Source organism: Sinohyriopsis cumingii, chromosome 7 (genome assembly GCF_028554795.1).
Source record: "Sinohyriopsis cumingii isolate HCF-2022 chromosome 7, ASM2855479v2, whole genome shotgun sequence".
Lineage (NCBI taxonomy): Eukaryota > Metazoa > Mollusca > Bivalvia > Unionida > Unionidae > Sinohyriopsis > Sinohyriopsis cumingii.
The window spans coordinates 137,057,122-137,081,400 of NC_142967.1; the positions used below are offsets into that span (position 1 = coordinate 137,057,122).

The 24,279-nt window shown below is 36.6% G+C and overlaps 1 protein-coding gene across 1 annotated transcript in view; it reads right to left on the minus strand.

The window, feature by feature from the left end:
• LOC149796217 (uncharacterized) overlaps nucleotides 1–23,344 on the minus strand; it is a 47,609-nt gene extending 24,265 nt beyond the window's left edge. The window contains exons 1-6 of the mRNA XM_089966172.1: nucleotides 23,139–23,344; nucleotides 20,681–20,740; nucleotides 18,153–18,254; nucleotides 16,197–16,307; nucleotides 11,810–11,956; nucleotides 6,981–7,103 (exon numbers count right to left, since the gene is read on the minus strand). Coding sequence (XP_089822298.1) covers nucleotides 6,981–7,103; nucleotides 11,810–11,956; nucleotides 16,197–16,307; nucleotides 18,153–18,254; nucleotides 20,681–20,740; nucleotides 23,139–23,280 — 685 coding nt within the window. The 5' untranslated portion in view covers nucleotides 23,281–23,344. The remainder of the gene's footprint in view (nucleotides 1–6,980; nucleotides 7,104–11,809; nucleotides 11,957–16,196; nucleotides 16,308–18,152; nucleotides 18,255–20,680; nucleotides 20,741–23,138) is intronic.
• Nucleotides 23,345–24,279: the final 935 nt, after the last annotated feature.

Sequence of the window (24,279 nt, forward strand, 5' to 3'; positions counted from 1 at the left end):
TGTTAAATATCTTCAAGACAAGACTGTAATTATTAAGTTTGGTTTAAGAAATCTCGATTTTAACTGTGAATGACATTTATGTGCATTTGTTCCCTTCCCATGAATAATTAGTAAGGAGAAAACCCCTCGTACAGTTGGTTATCACGTGACTAGTGGTATTATGCTCTAGTGACATTCCAGTGTACCACGCGATTCAGAACAGGAGAGATTTACGGCCAAACTGACGGACGAACCGACAAGTAAACGAAATTTTTCGCAAGATATCCAACGCTGGATCGGAACAAGTAGGACACAAACTAAACTTTTTAATTTCAGCATTTTGTATATATTAAGGGCTATTCGTAACTCGTGCCGAGACACTACAACGTTAAATGACAACCAGATGAGCTATTTAATACACAATTGTCGTGTACCAAGTTCCTAGGAGTTCATTGTAACACAGCATTTCAGGTCATAGTTTATACGTCATGTCAGTTCAAGATCAGTCTACGTAAAAAAAGACAATAAAGAATAAAAAAAGAAAAGAAAAGTAAACGGTTAAATCTATGGTGAACTAGTACCATGAACAACAATCGCTGGAGGCATTATAATCAACAGAGCTTTTGAATAGATATACGTATTTTTAGTCCTGGCACATTGATGTCGATACGAGTTGAGTTGAGAAAATATACATGTAGATAACAATATATATCGATTTCATCTTGAGCAGGTAATATTGCCATCTCCACGCTCCCAAAAGACATTCTGAATTAAACTCCGGCACCCCAGTGTGAAGACCGTACTTACCCAGTGTTATATTGTATAATGGATAAAAACCTATGAAACAACTTCAGATAAATTTATTTGCAATCGTGATCAAACGAAATTTGAAAAAATTATATTACGTTTTTACAAAGTAGGGCTGGGGGGGGGGGGGGGGGCAGCGGACGACTTCGTTAGGCAACTGAAGCTCGTTCCACACAGCATCGCGAATGATATCCGTGTTTGTCGCTCAGTGAATTTTCAGGTTTTAATATAGCTAAAAGTAACTAATTCGTTTCACGCACGAAATGTTTCCACGCCGTTGGAATCGATATTAAGTGTAACACTTCTCATTAAAAAATAAACTAAACTAAAACAGGGTGGACTGTTTATATAAATTTGTTCAATGCCGCCATGACATATGAAAGAGACTTGTTATTTAGTTAAGAGTGATCAGCTTTCCTATTCTGCTAAATTGGACCATAATGTACTTGTCTACTTTTGATTTCTTTGCCGTATCAAACACGGGTTCTTCCAAAACTCGGGACGAACATGGCGTGCGTACAGTGGCGTCACTAGGTGGGTGTGGGGTGTGCGGACCGCACCTGGTGACGCCATCAGAGGGGGTGACACCAAAATGACTGTCTATAAAAAAAATTAAAAAATGTGTGCAGGAAGGAGATCCATGGGGGTGACACCATGAGTTACCGCACTGGGTGGCACCAACCCTAGTGACGCCACTGCATTACACAGACCAGTATTTGTCTGCATGCATTGAATGAATGGCGTTGTCAGTATGAATTGTGTTTGAACCATTCGTACACAAAACGAATTCGGTCATTTTACCTACATTTCGAGATGCGACGTTAACAATGTAACGAGAAACACGCTGATATCATGCGCGATACTTTGCGCAACGAACTGTTGACAGTTTGTTAAGGAGGCAATTAGAGAATTGGTTGAGAAAATCGGTTAATGGACGGACTATTTTTACCAGCGAATCTCTGTAACATTTGACATAGGGGTAAACGGACCAATTTTCCGAGCTGAGGGGAGGTCGCACAAGTATTGCAAAAAGAGATAAAAATTAGGCAGGGTCCTCAAGTAGCCGTGTGGTCCAAAGCGCTCGCCTTTACATATCACTGACATCTCACCTCTCTCCACGTTGGTTCGAGTGTCGGGTTTGACCAACGTGGGCATGTGAGAAAGCTTGCAAGTAGCTTCTCATGGGTCATTGAATCTTTCAGGGTTTTTCCTCCACCAGATATACAGACCGTCATGTATAGTCTCTCATGTGCTGACAAAGAGCGTTAAACCAATAAGAAAAACAACAAATTAGGTCTTCCAAGAAGTGTTCAGTAATATAATCATCGTGGAGCGTTGTTAGTTCGCTATGATTAGCTGAATATCGTTGCCGTCCAAAATTATCTAGGGGCCAGCCATTTAGTACGTACGCAAAAATCTGTCAAAGCTTGAACCCTCAACCCTCCCAGTACACATGCGTACTTTTTTACACACACACTCCTGCGTACGTGCGCTTGACGCACCCACGCACCCCACCCCCGAATTCTATAGAACGGCCTATATTTAATTCACGCAGAAACGATCAAGGATTAATAATATTAACGTGTTTAATAAAACAGATATTCCACAGGCGTTGAATGTCTGGATGCATCAAAGAAATAAGCTGCGTAACTTTTGTCTAGTGTCGCTAAAATTCAAATGTTGTTTGAACCCAGTCGAATAGGTTACGTATTAGACAAATTATTATCAATGTTTCACCACCCCACCACCCGTTTCCTATGCGTACGTATATTATCAGTAGACCCCCCCCCCCCCATACGCAAGCGTATGCATTTGGGTTACCCTCCTTCCCCTCCATGCGTACATACTAAATGGACGGCCCCTTATTTATCACTGATGCGTTATCTTGTCGCGAATACATATCATTGATGATATCGCTGATGATAGTACCAAAATTGTTACGAGCTGTGAGGGCAGATTTTTTGTTGTTAATAACAGCTGGTCTGCAGTGGAGTTCACTCGCTGTAACGTTGTGTGATTTGTTTATTTTCGCGAAGTTGTCGCTGCTGTTGTCGTTGTTGGTGTCATTGCTGTTCTTGTTGCTGCTGCTTTAGTTGCGGTTGCTTTAACAGCCGTTACTGTTTATCTTGCTCAGTTTTTTGCAACATGGCGCTTTCTTATCTCTGACGCATTCGCTCTGTTCGTCGCTGCCTTCCCCTCTCTTAACGTTGCTGCTCCTTTTCTTCTAGCCCTAACTGCTGCATCTTCACTAGCCAAGGTTCCGATAACCCTATCTACACCTTGGCGGATCCAACAGCTAGCTATATCGGTTTCGTTGTCCTAGCGACATCTATTTGATTTTATGTGTTGCCTCCCTTAGTATGTATGCCGACTAACCAGTAGCGTAGTGCATTGTACATCGGCCGAAAACGGTGGTGGCAAATGACCTAAAAAGGATACTTTGTAAGTTTAGCATCGACAGTATGACTATAAACCAGAAGAAAGTCATTACAGGTCTATTTGAGTGGAAGGTATTTGTGCAAACACGTACAGGCACTGGAAAAGTGCTTACTTATCAGTCCATTCAAGTTGTGTGCTCCCACTGTCTCAATCACGTAGGAACAGTATTCAAATCTGAACAACTTGATTTTGATTGGATGCGGGGGCTTGCCGCCGCATCCAATGAAATTCACAGACCCAAAGCACATAAATATCTGCTCAATATACCAAGTGTAGATATGGTCATCGGAACCTTGGCTAGCGAAGATGTTACTGCTGCTGTTGTCGATCAAACTCAGTATTTACTTACACGATGTCGGTGTACGTTGGCGCGTTGGCACGATGCACTGGCGTATTAAAGCTGTCTTTGATTACAACATTTTTCATGTAATTGATCCACGATTGATGAACAATGTTTAACTTTGGTACACAGCGACGAGGCAGATTCTCCTTCATGTTTTGTAAATTGTAACAGTTCCATACCTAAGACGCTCCCAAGTCGTTTCCACGGGTTCTATACCACGACGAGCGCGGGTGGCTTCAATGTCTTCCTTGGACAATTGCTGTTTTTAATCATATTTATGATTATAATTCAGTGGTAACGTTTTTGTCAAAATAAATTAATAATTATAATTGTAAACCTCACTGATGACGACCACTATGACTGGCGATCACCAGTGGCAGTGATAATTATTTACATTATATACGGGATAATGATTACTTTGACTATCACCAGCTTTTAAGACCGGATTACTTCCAATAATGTCCAAAATTTTATCAGTTGAGTATATTTACAAAACTGTACATTATTTAACAAAAGCTATCTAAAAGATTCTGAATTGCAAAACTGACTTGTAGTTTTCATTAAGGCAATCATATTAGCAAAGCTATTGAATTCTCGACGCAAAAAATGCAATCTCTGTAATTTTGTTTTGTGCATGTACCATCATTACGAATTTGTACAAAACTCGTGCAGAGCTCGTAACTGAAATCCATGAACTCTTAAATCATGCTTGCTATATATATATCTTTGTGTGTTTGCGTATTTAATTGTAATTTTTACTGTATCGCCAGGCTAGATCGAGTCAATAAGCCTTGAACACATTTTGTTTCCGACGCGTGCGATGTGGCCCATTGGCAAAATATCGTTGCAGACTTTTTAAACGCACACCAGTTTGGACATTTTACTTTGTGATAGACCTAATTTGTATTTTTTAAACAATTCTTGTAGGACCTCTCCATGGCTTGGAAAGATGGTTAGCTCGCCTCCCCCCTCCACCCGCCCTTATAAAGTTTTGCAGAGACTAGAGGGTAAAATATAGGCTCACTACTAAGTGATGTTCTCAATATATTCTCTAACTGCCTCAGTTAAAGATTGGCTTACTGTCTCAAGGAGCGGTCCGCTCCCCCTCCCATCCACACGCTGCTAATGAGGAGAGTAGGGTTAGGTTTTCAAAACCAATGCGACAGCTATCTAAAGGCTAACAAGCTTGAAAATTAATCTTATCATTATAACGAACAATGGCTTTTTTGTTAGCCATCTCAGACATGCTCTGTTAATAGTTTTCCCGAGGTGCATTCAGCTATTTCTAAGACGATGTAATAAAGGAATGGAAACGAAAATCTTAAAGTAAAACTTCAACCCCTCCCTCAGCACCGTTCAGTAGAATTCCATTCTCCGTCATAATGCATGTACTTGTACCCTACCTTTGCTTTTGAACAAAAATAGTTGCATTTCTGCAACAGCAAATAAATCTGATTTCGCCCGAAAAGTATACCGCCTCCCATCATATCTGTAAGTATTGACAACTGACCTCATCAACGAATGTCAGACATGATATGGTCATGGCAGCTACTACAAAATGTAGCATTGTAAACGATAATTGAAGCACATATGCTATCATACTAACTTTGGCAATATTGCCATTGTAAAACAGGAGAATACTGAGATTGAATTTGCTTTAGGTTTAACAACTCAGCAGACCCTATGTTAACCAACATGCTACAAGACTCTTGTAGATTCATTAAGAATGTAATGCTAATACATGTATAAGCATTAGCTTTTCAAAACCTTAAAGGCTGCTTTGCATTTAATTCAGTATGATTAGGCAATAAAGAAAAAAGAAAAAAAAAAGGTAAAATATTATGGGTCAGGAACGGAATAATAAGTAGGTCATGCGATCTATCTAATGCAGGAACAGTTGTATAATTGTCTGATCAAGTATGTTATTTATCTCTACTAAGGCTATTTACTGCTGTCAAGAGGAGAAGAAATTGACTTACTTTTATTCTCTACTAATCACGAGGAATTTTCAAGATGCAGCTGTATGACTAGGCTGGACAAGTCCCATAAATCAGCCTCTCTCCCCAACGCTGCACTGATAGTGATGGTCATAAATCAGCCCCCAAGCCTGTACTGATATTGATAGTCATAAATCAGCCCCCAAGCCTGTACTAATATTGATGGTCATAAATCGGCACCCAAGTCTGTATTGCTATTGATGGTCATAAATCGCCTGTACTGATAATGATGGTGTAACGATAAAAATGTCTGTCGATCTATGAAGGGCACATTAATTTGAGCCAGAGAACAATTAATTAGATTTATGGGGACAGGTGCTTGTTAAATCGCTATACTGCAATTATTTCTAATGTCTGTGTCGGGAGAGGAAGTGATTCTTAATTAAGCCTTGATTTACTTAACTGTTAGACGACTAGAAAAGGGAAGGTTACCTTCGATTTTATGTCGGAACTGTCAGAATTGAAATTTTCCAGATCTGTTTTTTTTTTGGAATTCTGTAAGTCATGCTGGCCGCAATTTTGGCGTCTAATTATAAAAGGCTGTAAATATATTTAATCCTGATTGGTGACGCTAAATAAGGGGCGGGGATGCCACACGAAATTCTTGGAGTTAAATTACCGTCATGGAAATAAATCTAGTCAGTCTGCATCTTTCCTCCAAGAGTGAAAATATAGGAGACTCCGAGAGTAAATTTGGAAGACATTCTCTCGTAAAACATTTGTCAAAGGGACCGAATGTCTGGAAAGTCAACGGACAAAATTTTGGCGATAGAAGCGAATAAAGCTTGAAAGCAAAAGGTATTTGCGTCAATTTCATGCAGTTCAGAGCGTTGATACCAATATAATGATTTGCTTGAATTTGATTGTTTATATTATTTGCATGAATTTATTTGTTTAAATCCGTAGATAATTCTCTTGAAATGAGTGTAACTGTGTTTGAGTTAATCTATCTGAATTCGTACAATGACTGTCTTTATATAAGTTTGACGAATTGTTTCAATTTGTCATCTTGATTGTTATAGGAATCTAAGAATTTCATGCATTACTTTAATTGATATGAGTTACGAAAATGCTGAAACTGCTTAAACAAAAAGCTGCATGACCCTCCAGTGTTTCTATAATAGAGCACTTCAGTACTGAACCGGTGTGTCAGTTTGCCGCTTCAACCAACTGGCTGAAATACCGTCAGCAATTAACAATTTCCATGTCTTGACACCGTATAATAAGTAACCAGTCGTGTACATTTTGGTTCCTTGAGCTCCCTTGGGTCAGTGGCTTTTTCTTCGTCCAGTTTTCGTATACCATATTGACCAGCTCAGGCCAGTATGCATGTATCTGCGGTCAACAGTATTTCCATCGTACTGCAGTATTATTCTTTGTATTTACTTACAGTCAGTCTAGGTGTATTCACTTACCCGGATAGCTAATCCTGGAATCAAGTAGGCCAATATCATCCCTTCCGGCTCCAAATGACTTTTTAGGACCACGGCCCCAATAGGCCGAGTTGGGTCGATAATTGGGGCCAGGAGTATCGAAGGCTGAAAATAATATTTATATTAAAAAAAAGATTCCTTAGATGATCAATGTTACTTTAGCCCAAGTTTTGTTTTATTAGTGTCTGAAACAATATTTATGGGACAAAAGTATCGTGGTCTCGACACCATTTTAACAACTGTCCTCAACTCGAGCTGAAATCCACAGCTTTTTATTAATAGTCTGCGATGTTGATAAGAACTAAAAATTACAGAATTCCAGGGATCGTAATCATTTTGGTCATTTGTTGGATACAATGTTCTTCTCTCTCTCTCTCTAATATATATATATATATATATATATATATATATATATATATATATATATATATATATATATATATATATATATATATATATATATATATATATATATGGAGAGAGAGATGATGTTTATCTCTTACTGATCTTTTCTCTCTCTCTCTCTCTCTCTCTCTCTCTCTCTCTCTCTCTATATATATATATATATATATATATATATATATATATATATATATATATATATATATATATATATATATATATATATATATATATATATATATATATATATATATATATATATATATATATATATATATATATATATATATAGTTCTTTATAACAGCTGGGTATACGTATTTAATCAAAAGTCGTTAGAATTTCCCTTCTAGATGAAAATAACTAGTGCATTTTTCAACAAAACGTGTATTATTCTTCAGGCACTAGATTGACGTAATATAGACTTGTGTTGGAATATTCCAGACCTTTTAACATATCTTAAAACAATTCCGGATATCCAAGATTTAAGTTGGGCATTACTTAAAAGTCGATAAAACACGGAAACTTTCGTTGAAATCATTAATACCCGTCTGCCTAAAATCTAAAATTGCATAGCCTAATCCTAAAACCAGTGGTCAATACACACCTATAGAGTTTATTAACGGTAGTCCACTATTACCTAACTTCATCTTTACTAAACTACAATGAAGAACAATAAGGTCTTGTACTTTTGAAAGGATTTTTTTTTTAACTTGAGAGCTCAACACTTTTGAGACTACGGGGCCCGATATATACTTTAATTAGTGACCAAAATATTTCTCAACGTGACTGGTTATGGGAACAAATCTTATCAGTAATAAGTTTGTTGTTGTTGTAATTCAAACCTTTGGTTTAAAACAAAATCAAGCGCAACACACTCATCATTCAATATGCAATACATGGTTGTACAACGATAATATAAACTTGCAATAATTTAATGTAAAAACTTTGTGCAATAAAACCTGTATTGCATGACACGCCGATGGTGCCAGGTCTAATATCGGTTTTACTACACTATTTGGACGAGTTCAACATTTACCACCCTTCTGTACAATATAGGTTTCGCCGTTCAGTGTGAATTTCTGGCATTCAATATAGCAGGTGTTTTACATTAACAGACTGTACAATACGTAATTATAATAGTAACAAAAGTTATGATTCGTTACATTATAATAGTGTGTGTGTGTATGTGTGTGTGTGTGTGTGTGTGTGAGAGAGAGAGAGAGAGAGAGAGAGAGAGAGAGAGAGAGAATTGTGTTCAAAGTTCTCCGGTCAAATTTATTAGCTAGGGTAAAGTTTACAAAATGGACCTGTGGAAGGACATTGGCTCCAGCAAACTTCGAAGTCCAACATTATGTACATTTAATTAAGATTAAGACATTCAATCATAGCCCAGTTTTAAACTGGTCACATGACTTCGCATTCTAATTCGCTAACCTCGTGACCTAATGTGAGCGCCACGGCTTTCGGAGCAAACGTGTGCAAGATAGAATGATGAACCTAATTTTATTCAAGTAAGTATGGCCGTGTCAGAATTGATTATTCAACTTCCAGCTTAGAAATCTAGTACACGTAGCGGAGAAAATTGTCCTATTTAATCAAATTATAGAAAATTAAAGCTTCGATTTGTGTTCCAAATGTTGGATGTATATCTCAATGGATACTAAAAGAAACCACAAGCCAAATAGTTGTAATCCAGGAGAAATAATTGTCACATAGGTAATAAAAGAGATATTTGACAAACACTGACAAACAAAACCCGTTGCGTTACACCGGATCTTTGCAGATTCACGTTACAAAAATCAGTTTTTATAAGCGGTACAGACAACAACAGCTGAGGTACAACAAAATTTCAGAGTTCAATTCCATTGTGTACGATATCCTTTGAATGTGTTTATGTGCTTCCCTTTGATTTCGAAAAGTCACTTTTATCAGCGTCCTTAATTTCACGGTCATTGTGTATATCTTGTGCATTTCGGGCTTGATTCAAAGCTAAAAACCAGGGTTTGTGGCAGGTGGGGTGGGAAGATATTAACTTAAATACGTTTCCGGTATCCTTATTTCTGCTAGCCAAGGTTCCGATATGTTAACCTATCTACGCCTTTGCGGATCGATATTCAAAAATTATAGCGGGTCTCTGAATTTTATCAGATGCACCGGCAAACCATCGCATCCAATCAAAATCAAGTTGTTCAAATAGAACACTCGTTCCTGCATCATCGAGACAAGGGGAGCGCACCGCTGGAATAGACTCATAAATAAGCAATTTTCCGCTGCCGGTCGGTGGTTGCACAAATACATCCTTTCTCTCAAATACACTGTAATGGCTTCCCGTCTGGTACGTATTCATGTTCTTGATGTTAAACTTTTAAATGTATCCTTTTGAAGTCAATTGCCACCACCATTTTCGGCCGATGTACAATGCACCACTGTTACACGCTATCGGTTAGTCGACATGACTAAGGAAGGCAAGTCTAGAAATCCAATAAACGTCACTAGGACCAAGTACTGAAATATCTGATCGATCCGCCACTTGAAATTGGCATTACCGGTACGTCAATACTCTTCTGTCACGTGTTTAGGCTCGAATAAACAGTAACACAAGAAAGAGTGAAAACAACAAGCTTTGAAAAAATACAATAAATTATTTCCCTGGACAAATTCTGTAAAAATGAAAAAAATATGAACTTACGGTTTTAAGAATCAAATCCAAAAATAAAATTTTTGAAGTCCTAATAACAAAATGTTAACTGATTTCAAGTTCGAATCCCGACGAAGAATCCAAGATGGTAGACGATGACATATGCTGAAATATGTAGTGTTGAAGTCTACAGTTTTTTGCAGAAACAAGAATTATCACTCCGGTTTTGGAAATAAAAATAAATTTCTTATAAGAACTGTCTTTGATTAAGAATCTCACATGAGCACATGTATTTTCCAGAAAAATAACAGAAGTAATCCTTTTGAATGCAAGTAATTTGAAATAACTCCAAACAGCACAATATACAACTTCCAATGTAACAGCCCAGCTTCTACTGAGAATAATTCTCCAAAACATAGGTTATATCGTATATTAAACGTAAACAAGGGATCCCGTGATCATCTTCTCGAAGCTTAAAGAAACTACGTACTTGTTAAAGGTCACGTACACCCAATGTGACCCTGACGAAAACCAATCATTTTATTCTAAGAAATAATTGTTTTTAACAAATGCTTACATCTTAAGCACGAAGTCCCATCATGACCTCGACAACAACCAATCATTTTCAAATAAAGACAGAACTTGTTTTCGTGGTTGCGACACATTTTGAAACAAGGCCAGGATTTAGATCAACACCTGGTGTTTATAAACTAATAGTCAAGGTCAACTATTTTCTGAAAAAAGTATCATCTCCAGTGAACAAACTTACACTACAACATCATGCAACGAAAAATAAAATAAAAATAAAACTGACAAACAACCAAATTGATACAAATATATATTAAATCAGATATAATTAAATCAATTATACATAACAATACCAACTAAGATAACTTCAATACCCACTGAGATAACTTCAGGTACCCGCTGAGATGCAGAGCCGAAATTTCGAACACAAATAGAAACTAGAATTTAATACAACTTTATTAGCATATGACAAGTTTTCACATCTTTTACTGATTTTGAGCTGGAAGTTGAAAACCAATTTACATCCAGTCATATTTACTAAAACAAAACTGGAATATCAACAATTTGTTTAGCACATTTTGGCTCCATAATCGGAGAAGCTGACTATACTGGTTAATTATAGGTCAGAACATTCGAAGAATGAGTCATTTCGCCATTTTAAATTTGGTTATAAAGGTTTCTTAGAATTAAAGAAATTTATATAATGTTTGACTAGGAACCTTGTTTGTGCCAATATCCGTCCACACCTACTTTGTTGCAAATTTTTACCATAGTTAGCAATTTAGAACTCGACAATGTTGAAAAAGAAAAAAACGTTTTGCACAGTAGCTGTTATTATCTGTACTGCTATTAAAATTTGCTCCTAGCAGCGTAGTCAGGCAAAAGATCCCGTGTATTGCGAAGGCAATTGTTTGGCATATATATGTATGTGCGTATGTGCTATTCTATATATGGATTTTTCTCTGAGCCAAAATCTATATACTTATTATTCAGCCAGTGTCACTCCTTGTGTGTGTGTGTGTGTGTAAGGTTTTTATTGTCCCCGGAGAAAGACTTTGCGAACCGTAGGGACACTTTTTTATTCTTTCCACGCCGTTTTCCAAATTCTCTTTTATTTCTTACGGTGTGTGTGTGTGTGTGTGTGTGTGCATGTGTGTAATTTCAAACGTGTGAAGACATTGGCTGTTGGTGTATTAATGAATAGTGAGTTACTTGAAAGTTGGATGTATTGTTGACACATACCAGAATAGTCCTGAGGCTGGACAAGGCTATTGGGTGGTCCAGTGAAAATCTTGCTGCGCTTCATTCCCACGGAATATTTAGGTCCGCCAGTGCCAACTCCTAAATTGTCAACTTTGATGGAGCCCACATCTCCATTACTCTTTGCGACTAATAATAATATAGAATACATGTGTATGTCCTGGTTCGACAAACTATTAAACATCGGAAATACGACATGAAACATACTTTTAATGGCAACTTAGTTTCGTTTCAAGGTACGGGTTAAATAGAAACTCATAAACCTGAAGACAGTGATGGGAAGAATATTTTCGAGGTCAATGACTGAATCGCAGCGTCACAAGTGAGTGCAATAAGTAAAATAACTAATTTTGATAGAAAAATTATTTTAATTATACCTTAGCCAACATAAATATTGATGAGATTTTGATAAATGTAAGTTCGATACGGAATGCCTAGTATTTATTTACAAGTAGATTAGACCAGTTACTTTTCTTTCGTGGTCGGGGAGTGTAGGTGGGCTTGACATGATAAAAGGAGACCAAAATAATGAAGCATACAATCTGGGAGCATGAAGGACCCTAAATTACACACACACACACACACACACACAGACAGGCACGCACACACAGGCACACACACGCATACAAGCATACACACACGCATACACACACACACACTATATATATATATATATATATATATATATATATATATATATATATATATATATATATATATATATATATATATATATATATATATATATATGTGTGTGTGTGTGTGTGTGTGTGTGTGTGTGTGTGTGTGTGTGTGTCACGCTTGTTCAACCCCAGTTCGTAAGTCGTGTATAAACTAAGGTATTATTATTATAAGCCATGTTTCATGTCTGAACATGCCGCAGGCTGGAGTTAATCTCTTACGCAAGGTTACCGTAACCAAAGAGACGACCAATCATCTTGAATCGGCACAGGCGTTAGATCGAGCGACTTCCCACCTATGTGTTAAAAAGATCAGAGGAACATGCAAGGACCGGGGCGTGTTCTAAATCCATCCCCGCGTGGACGGACAGCGAGAAGGACATTGTCCGCTAAGTTTGATTGGATCGAATCAAAGCGACATCCAATCGGATTTGAGATGGAACGTGTGATAACAATTTCGATCTGAAGTATAACTTCTAACCAGCAAGCGAAAATTTAGTTCTTCTGGGAAGTTTGCTGAGCAAATAGGATTACTCTGAGAAAGCCACTCGTTAGCGGGAAAACTTAGATATACTGATACTCCTTCTTGAGAAGTAAACTCTGTTCTCTCATCGGTAATGGCACGTACAAAGCAAATCGCGAGAAAGTCCAACGAAATATAATGATAGATACCAAGGACTACTATTGATGCCATACCGGGAATGAATTAGATGAATCACGAAAGAAGAAAAAAAACTAAACTGTTTACAGAAAAATACAGAGACCATAATTTGGACTAACAAGTGAACACAAAGCACGTGAAACACGGGAATACATGGAGGCAGCTAGAAAGGAACTAAATAATCTAGAGAAAATGTTCAAGACTATGAAAATCGAAACAAATGAAAGGAGTTTTCTTGAGTGCGCATACAAAGAAAGAACACAAGAGCTAGATATGTCGCACATACCGAGAGATAAAGTACCAGGGACATTACTGAAAGTACTAAATCCGGACTACATAAAAAGATTGTACTCAGTTAACCCAATTGGATATAAGGGATACATCATCAGACCCAGAAGGAAACAATTAATATTACCTTATGGAGATATCGACATAGGGAATGAAAAAGTCATGGTAAAAGAACCTACACCCATTTAAAGGAAAGTTAAGAAAGAAACAGGAGAGCCACATTTATCAGACGTCCACCTGTAAATTCCATTTGAGGCAGTAGTGGAACAGTTCGAAAAGAAATTCAACATAAAAGTAATATCATCCAGACTCGCGACGATCCCTGTAACAACAATTTACAACGGGATACGAATACTTGAAATCGTAAAAAGGCAAACTGAAAGAATTGAAGAGAGCATTCTTTATATATGGGTTACTAGCAAAATCATGGTACAAAGGATGTATGTAAATGTAATAGATGCGAGAAGACAGACACACCTTTTAAATGTCCAACAGATGAAGAGACACAAGCAGAGACTAGAGAATTCCAAGCGAGAAAGCAACATCAACAACAACAACAAAAACAAAACCAGCAACGGGAAGAAAAACAGACTCACAATGTACAGATAGAAAATGACCCCAAAGAGAGGATAGCTGAAACAACAAGAACAAATACAGCAGAAACATCAACTAAGAAAAGGTAAAATCAGGGAGTAAAACAAAATACAAACCAGCTACAAAAGGAATAGACACAACACTCAAAACAACAACAGGAAATAAAACAAAAAGAAAACCAACAGCAGCAAGAAAAATCACGCCCAAAACAACGACAAAGAGTACAACAACAAGAGCAAGGACAAAAGCAATTACAACACAAAGATAAAGATAAGCTTGAGACAGAAAAACAGAAACAAAAACAAGAGAAAGGCAAGAAAAAACAAGCACAAGCACAAATGAACGATAAGCAAAGGGCAACAACATAAACCAGAGGAAGCAATATCAACAACATCAGCAAAAACAACAACCACTACAACACAATCAATCCTGACAGAGGAACAAAGGATGAAACTAGACAGAGACAGAGAAGGATAAAACTAGACAGAGACAGAGAAGGATAAAACTAGACAGAGACAGAGACAGAAATAGAAGAAAGGAAAGAAAAGGAAACTAAGAGATGAAGAAGAGTACCGAATGATGGAAGATTACTTTCTGGAGCAAGAGTACCGAATGATGGAAGATTACTTTCTGGAGCAAGAGTACCGAATGATGGAAGATTACTTTCTGGAGCAAGACGAATGCTTAGGATAGATGATTGAATTTTGACAAAAAATTAAAAACTAACAAATAAAATAAAAAAATACAAACAAATCCCAAGAAAATTTAATCAAAAATTTAAATTAAAGAAACTATAGCATATATAAAAACTATAACACACAAACCATAAAAGTAGAACAGGAGGGCCTCTCCTAACTGGTCTGAAAAGATCAAACAGGAGAGTGCATCCTCCAAAAAAAAAGAAGAAAACTTAGAGAGGAGATTCTACGGAAAGACAAAGCTTCGTAAAGGTCAGTAAGTTATTTGCTCGATTTTTTCAAAATATTACGGCTTTGTAATTGTAATTATGGTCAGTGTGTATACTTAATTACTAGGTTCGTTTAGTACGTAGAATTACCTTTGTAGTGTTTAATATACATGCGTATTAGAGAAATGAGTTTGAGTATTATGTAGAGAATTATATAGATTGTTAGCTTGTGGTCAGAATTAATTTTGTCATTCATTGATAGGTTACTTCGTAGTAATCTAGCGCTTTTATTCATGTGATATGTTTCATTTTATACATGCTTGAAATGTGAATTTGGAAAATGGTTGAAGTGTGGAAGATTAGTTAATATGGATGCATGGATATTTGAATATTTGAGTACTTTGAATGAGTTGTAATGTAAAGAAATGCATCTGATTGCTGTGTTATTGTATATTATAATGGGATTAAGAATATGTACTGATGTGACGCAATTTACTGAATTATGTATGAGAAGTAATTGATACCGTGCTTTTATTACGCCATTGTTTTACCAGACAAGAACGAACGAGTGTTTCGATATGAATGACTGCATGACCGAAGAAATGTAATGGCCGTTATCTGATGATAGGCTGGGTGTAGTGTGTGATGAGAGGGCTAAAGAAAAGACTGTACCGCCCTTGTGTTTTCACAGGAAACGTTTTTGGGGACAGAACTTCCGGTTCAGTGAGTTCCGAGTCTCTAAGAGGGGAGACGGAAGTAAGACTAGCAGAGCAGTCGGAGTCGACAAGTCTAGTCGGTATAGAGTCGAGGAGGAAGAGGAATTGAGGAGGGGAAAGTGGAGAAGGATGAGGAGTATCGAGGAGTCGGTGGGGAGAAGGAAAGTCTGGAGGAACAGGGGAAGGAATTGGAGGGATAGGACAGGAGAATACAAAGATGAGTAGAATACAAGGACATGTGGAAAACTATCTCACACTACAAATTAAATGATGCAATAGGGTCGAGCGGAAGGAGAGTACTTGTGTAATTTTAAACATTTGATTATTGAATTGTCATGAAAATATTATTAGTTGAATTTAACTTTTTTGTATCTTCAATCATTTAACCGTTGGCAATGCTGACTGGGGGCTCCGAGCCTTCATCTATATTTCACTAATTTAGCTTCCAACCGAAATTGAGCCTGGGTGGGACTTCTATAATAATTTAAATAAATATTGGAAGCACGCCACCACAAACTGTTACCTTCATCGTCAAAACAGGACCTGCCTCTCCCCTTCAAGGTGACTGACCTTCTCTTCCATTTGAGATCCCCGCTGGTGTTGTAGTCCGCTGGACCTGGTGCTTTCTTACTGACTGTGATGTTAATATATAGAAAATTAACGTGATGGCAAATGTGTGACATACGAAGAGTATAATATATATAATAATACTTGAAATTTAATATGAGGTGCAAACATATTATTAATTCTTGCTGTTTGATATTTACATAAAGAAACAAACAAACTTTTTCAGCTCATAAAATGCATCAATCGATTACGTAAAACTGACATAACGCGCGCTCTGTTTCACATCACATGTTCGTCTGTTTCACCTACACAAATACGTGATATCGTATACGTGTTAGATTGGGGGATGGGGGTCCAATGTATGCATACATGACATGTTTTAAATATATTGTACGACTCGTTTGATTTGTATTGACGTGTATTGGGGAATACATAATTGCTGTTACATAGAAAAACAGACATCATTACTTTTTTTATCTGCAAGTGAAACAGTATACCTGTAGGGACATCCACCTATCTCCGAACAAAGATCTATATGGCCTTTTGAGAATAAATACCGATTGCTTCAGATACAATTGGTTTCTCTCAAGAATATATCCACACACCACATATCATTGCCTCTTATCATTTTCTAGATGTTCACAAATCTTTCCGAGATGGCCTAGTGCAGTGCTGTCCATCCCGCGGCCCGCGGGCTGATTTTAAATGGCCCGCCAGAGCTCGACCATCTATATAGTCGTTGCTTTTCAGTTTTCTGCTGCGGCCCTCGGCTTCAAGAAAAACATTTTTCAGTTACCCATGGTGTCAAAAAGGTTGGACAGCACTGGCCTTGTGGTTAGAGCGTCCGCCTCGGATGCGGGAGATCGCGGGTTCGAACCCCATCCGAGTCATACCAAAGATTTATAAAACTGGTGTTACCAGCTGCCTCACTAGGCGCTCGGTATTAGGAAGTCGGTATTAGGACTGGTCAGCCTGGTATCAATGTGTGTGTGTGTGTGTGTGTGTGTGTGTGTGTGTGTGTGTGATTTCGATTTTTAATGTAGCTTTAACAATTTTTCAGTCATATTGCTACGCTGTCTGCCGTGTGGCAGTTTATAGTGATGTCTAGCACTGGGGCATCCTGTCGCAGACATGTAGCATGATGTCCCACCCAGTCACATTATTCCGACACCATGCCGACACCATGCCGACCAGTCCTAACACTAACCTCTTAATGCTGAGCGCCTAGCGAGGCAGCTGTTGTACCATATTTTCTAAGTCGTTGGTATGACTTGGCCGGGAATCAAACCCGCGACCTCCCACATCCGAGGCGGATGCTCTTACCACAGCCTGGCGTCAGGATAATGATACTGGGTAGGACATCATGTTACATGTCTGCGGCATGACGCCCCAGCGCTCGATATCATTATAAACGGCCACACTGCAGCCATCGTAGCCATATGACTGAAAAATTTCTAAAGCTACGCTAAAAATCCAAATCACGCACGTACACTCCTTCCGAGAACGTTTTCCTTTCGTTTCGATTCGCCTTTTTAAAAAGTTTAAGGACAAGATCTTGTTTAGAACAATTATTAGCAACGTTTTAAAAGCATTCCATTTTGATAGAACGTAAACATCCGTCGATGATCGGATTTGAATAAGTTGCCTCGTTAATATTATTTCACATCCTCTTCCCATTATATTATAACGCATTTTATACAAAAGATGGAGAAAGAAAATGGCAATGTCCTTCACGATAAAGCAGATCAGTTACAGGTCTGAAATATATGAAAAATCTGTTTCATGAAAATTAGTTGTAAAAAGGCATCATTTATTATTACTATTATTATTATTATTATTATTATCATTATTATTATTATTATTATTTATTTATTTATTTATTTATTTATTTATTTATTTGCGAGGTACTTACCGGGCGGAGTCTTAGGCCTGCCCACTATAGAGTATTGTGGTAATGACCCTTTAGTTAGATCGGCTTTGGGAGTGTAATCTGCCGGACCCGGAAGTGGAATCTCTGTCAAAAAAGCAAGGGAGATAATCCACATGGTTCAAACGCATTACGATTCTTCAAGACAAGTTAATCAATATATGCATATATATTTATATGTATGTATTTACTATCAGATCTGTCTAGTGTCAGGAAAGACGTTAATATAATAAGCATGCAGTACGAATATAAGAGAAAACATTTAATGCTATATTTACCAACCTTCTAGCAGAAGGGACAAAAGGACTCACGGTACTAATTCAGTTCATATAGTAAAGCTATGCAAACAGCATGATATTAAAAATTCAATAACTAACATTTTTGAGTGTTCATGATCAAACCTATATTTATCAGGATAGATGAAACTTGGATGTCAGCTTCTCTGTAGACGAAAGGATATGAGCCGTGGCATTTTCTGGACTTGCAGGTGTTTGAAACATGTGCTTTCAATTTCGCACCAAAGAGTCCGGTGCTAATTGTAATAATGAGTGTTCCAAACTCAAGACTGTTAAAGGACTCCAATTCCATCAACAAAACAATGTCTCTAATTTTTTTCCTCTTCAAACTAGGATAAACTCTCAAAATATTCTTTTTCCTACAACATAACTTACATGATTAACCAATCCTGATCAGACAAACCCATATATATTTTATTTTAGGTTCACCCATTCCCATGCTGGTTCCCATTTTTCTATATCATTAGTACCGTGTGTCCCATATCCACCCATGATTTTCTTGACAGTCCTAGCAATAGTAGTTTTATTCATAAGTAAGCAATGTGCATAGTTCTGCTTGTCAAAGATTACATTAGTGAATATTAAGTTACATTCAAGTTCACGTTCACCACAAAAGCAATGATGCATTTCAGGCAACATTTAAATATTTGAGCTTTTTTATTTAAGAAAATCGGAAAAATATTGAAACAAAGCTGTCTAATAAGAATTATCTGTTTTAATATCACCATTTATTGCTCTTCAATTTAATGCTGAAATATATTACCATCCTTGTCATATTGTGTAATTAATGAATGAACGGTCAAGGTGACCATCTATATGTACATGTATTATTACAGAAAAAGAGAATTAAATGACAAAAATTAGCTAAAATTCCTCTCAGAAGACATATAATTAAAAAATAAAGTAAAGTAGACATAATTCCATTAAAATGCAAAATATGAACTTTGAAAACATTCACTGAAAGAAATTAGTGGGATGCAAAGTCATGAGAGGTCATCACCATTAAGCATGATGGAAGAGACTTAAGTGATCATATCTGAAGCATTATGTTTCAAAACACAACTATGAAATATCACATTGCTTACTGTAATTACTCTATAAATGGTAAATTGTATAAAGTGCAAAACACCCCACCTAACATAGTCAAATCTACACACTGTACCCCCTCCCCCCTTCTTGGCAACGGTTGATATATCTGAATATGCATATAATATTCTACTGAAAGTTACTCTGTAGTTTACAAAATGTATTAATTTTGCTTGTTATCCACAAATAAAACCATATGACTGCGTTTATAGTAAAGTTAATTACACTTGCATATGTGGAGTTACTGTATTGCTGAGGCTGTCTATAGGACTCACGGTACTAATTCAGTTCCCATAGTAAACCTATGCAAACAACATGATATTGAAAATTCAATAACTTAACATTTTTGAGTGATCATGATCAACCGTATATTTATTAGCATAGATGAAACATGGATGCTAGCTTCTCTGTAGAAGAAAAGATATGAGCCGCGGCATTTTCTGGACCTGCAGGTGTTTGAAACATGTGCTTTCAATTCCACATCAAAGAGTCAGGTGCTAATTTTCGTAATCAGTGTTCGAAACTCAAGACTATTAAAGTATCGAAATTCCATCAATAAAACAATGTCTCTAAAAATCTTTTACTTACAACTAAGATAAGCTCTCAAAAGATTCTTTTTCCTAAAACATAACTTACATTATTAACCAATCCTGGTCAGCCAAACCCATATATACTCTATTTTATGTTCACCCATTTCCAGACTGGTTCCCATTTTTCCATATCATTAGTACCGTGTTTCCAAAATGTGTCCCTTTAATTTGTGGCTGTTTATGTCAGGCAATTGTGATTGTTTAATATAGATGATATTTCAGTTAGGTATTGACTGCACAACTCAAATTATGCATTGCTTGTAGAATTAGCACGGTACAATGTCAAATAAATTCAGAAAATAAAGTTAATATCTCCATGCAACCTTAGAGTAATATGTTCATCGTAACAAAAAAGGAAGGGAGCGGCAATTATTCTCTGAACCGAGCTTTTTTAGTTCATATTAATGCGCAACGTTGTGAATTCAGACCCGGTACCTTGGTCATTACTGCACCAAGGATAAGTATGTCTCATGTTAAACCACTTGCAAGTCATATTTAAACTGACCAATAATTAAATTAGAATGAAGAAGAGAAAGCGTACCCAAACATGTCAAAGGCTTTCCTCCCTGAGGCACGATGTACATTCCCATGGGATCCCTCGCTGCAAAAGAGCATTAATCGATGAATTAATTTTGAAGGAAAACATAAATTTGTTTTATCCTGAATGATTCTTATTTTGAGTCATTCATTATTTTATATTTTTAAGTCAAAAAGAACTAAAATAAAAAAGAAATAAATATATATAACTATGATTTTGATGTTATTATTATAATTATGATGACAGCGGCGGCGGTGGTGATAATGATGATGAAGAGGAGAGCGTAATGGCAAAATATAAAAAGGATTGTGGCAAATATTTTTCTCTCAAATTGTAAAAATTACAATTAGAAGCAAGAAGAATTGCAACTGGGATAAAACTGAAGACGGAGTTTCTCTTTCTTATCTTGCTGACTGTCAAACACCACTGATTGGTTGAGGCAAAAAGGGTATACTCTTGGAAACAGAAATAACTTTAATCCCATTAACACTTGATTTGAAATAAGCGGAAATTTATTTCTACACTCTTGTCTTCGTATTTGGAATTGACTAACAGATTCAATAAAATGTGAAAGTAACTATTCTATCCTCAGAAGTAAGATACAGACTAAGGCAACACAAGTGCCTACCCATTGTTTTCGCTGTAACGGGAAATTAGTCATTCAGAATACTAGAATTAGAAATGTAGTGATTTACATAAAGTTTTTTTTATTTTAATCATTTTGAAAGATAGTCTAGTATGTGCTTGACAAGATCATATAGAAAATACATACCATCACATTTATTTGCAAATATTATATTGCACAGCGTAGGAAACTGGTTCAGAATCAAAATGATATTCATGTAACAGCGACTACTAATAATTTGTTATTCGGATCATCTGGCTTTATAGTGAAAGTCATTCGGATCATCTGGCTTTATAGTGAAAGTCATTCGGATCATCTGGCTTTATAGTGAAAGTCATTCGGATCGTCTGGCTTTATAGTGAAAGTCATTCGGATCGTCTGGCTTTATAGTGAAAGTCAGTAATCGTTTAATTTGTTCGAAGCATATATTAAAGACACGAAACGCTTTACATAATCCCTGAGTATTCAAAATTGTATTTCTCTGCTTAATTAATTACTGCTAATTCTAATTTTAATTTAGATAGACCTGGTTTTCCTAATTTTAGCCACTTAAATCAATTTGGTGTATGTACTCTTATCCAATTTTTACCACCATCATTAAAGTACTAATATATTATTCTCTCTCTCTCTCTCTCTCTCTCTCTCTCTCTCTCTCTCTCTCTCTCTTATTTTGCCTGAATCATGCATGTTTACATATCATTGTATGAAATGACATTAATATATTAATTTAGTGCTTCTGTCTACGTAACTTTCATATCGATTATAGAGGAAAATCTTATTCTTAGTTGTGAGCACTTGTAGTCCCACCCCATGGTCAACATTTATGGTAATGAAATATTTTTAACCCAAATTTTATTTATACAAGCAAGTGCGCAACCAAATAACAATGTCTTGCCGGAATAGCATTGTGTTTAACAGCACATAAGTATATGCAAAACAATTTAGTGCTGAGGCAATGGGAGTAAAATGCCTTTGTCGGGGATGCACCATTGCAGCCGCTTCGGACTGGTATGGGGCACGATTCCAGATCGCAGCCCTCCGCGTTTTTGAGGCTGGCATGCTAACCAGTGAACCATAAGAAGCAATAATCAGTGAGGAAAAAGAAGCTTCATACAAACCTGAAATTTAACCTCAGAAAACGTCCTAGCATATTTTGTTTCTTCACTAATCAACAAATTTTCAAAGATAATTAGAACCCTTTTTCTTGTCGATGCATCCATACTTACTCTGAAGTCATTATTGGCATTTTTAAAACAACCTGCAGCACAATCATGCTTAGTATTTTGTGTTTCTTGAAAATTGTAACACTTTCCGCACTGTGACATTATCGTGTTGATTATGTTAAAAGGGGCGGTTCATTTAGAGCGGTGGGGCAAGTGGGTGGGTATGCACAAGAATAGTGAGGTGAACATCAATTCTGACATTAACCCGGAAAGAAACGCTCTTGACATATACGCAAAAGTAATTTTGCAAGGCTTGTCCGGTTTTGATTCCATTTTTACTGATCAAATTTCGGTTCTTTGAATTTTTGCACTGCAGTAGATTTCGATCCATTATTTTATTCTACCCCACATAGAGATGATATCGTCACACTTTGTATTGGTTTTATAGTTTTACGCTTCTCCTTTACCTATAGATCTTCCTCTTTGCTTCCCGTTCGTCTCTACTTTCAAGCCGTTATTATTATTATTATTATTATTATTATTATTATTAGTAGTAGTAGTAGTAGTAGTAGTAGTAGTAGTAGTAGTAGCAGCAGCAGCAGCAGCAGTAGTAGTAGTAGTAGTAGTATTCCACTTCTCTACTAAGGTATATATTGCAAGTCCAAATACTTACTATTCAGTTTCTCCACGGCGGGTGAAATTTTCTTCTCTTCCGTTTTCTCCAAAGTAAAGCCTTTCTGCCTCATTTTCATCGGCTTTGTTTCGGCAAGTGTAACTTTCTTTTTCAGCAGTTGAACAGAAGACGTGATTGCCATTTGAATAATCTTATGTTTTGGAGTTTTCTTACTTATTTTGACTTCAACAAAATGTAACCACCGCTACGAGATCAAGGAAACGATAGCTAACGTCTTGGTTCTCATTGGTAACGACGTGACGTCATTATAACGTGAAAATACTCTGAGGAAGAGAACAATTGATGACGATGCTTTTAAAGTATTTTGTTCTCGAATGACACAAAGTATTAAGGTTGAGCTATAGAATTTATATGGCTCTCTACAGTTTTGTATTTTGCACTGGGATAGATTTTTAAAGAAAAAGAATTTCCCCTGTTTCTCTCACTGGTTATACTGGCTATTTAACAAAAGACCTGGTATATATTTGATATTGTTCAAAGAACTTTGAATTCCCTTTATTGTGGTGTATGATTGACGCGTGTACCAATAATATGGGATATACACTACACACCTTGGCCTGATTTCAGACGTGCAACTATCAAAAAACTGCTAGCTCCATTTTATCAATTTCACTTCCTGGACTTCAAAGCTAATTCGTAAAGAAACTAAAAAGCAGATATTTTTTGTTACATTTTATATATTTGGTAATTCATGTATTCAGAAACTGGTATGGTCCAGTATGGCAAAATTCATTTTGACTGTTTTAATAAATGCTAAATGTATTGTAATTTAAACTAATTCAGGCTGATTTTTTTAGCACATAGGAACACTCAGATTGATTAGCTGTGTGCTTTGATCACGTATAGTACAGTTTCAACGAGTACATTATCCCAAAAAATGTAGCCACACTGCATGAAAGTAATATTGCGGAATGCTAACATACTCTCCACTGTGCATGTTGCAAATGTAAACAACTTCATCTTACACCCACCACTCTCGGAAGTTCATAATATCTGTAGAGCGCCCCATAAAACCACATAGGTGTTATTACTGTATGATTTAATTTTTTGTTGTAAAAGCTGCAATATTTAAGTCACAAGCATCAAAAGAGTCCTTTTGAATAATTCTCATGCTTTTCCC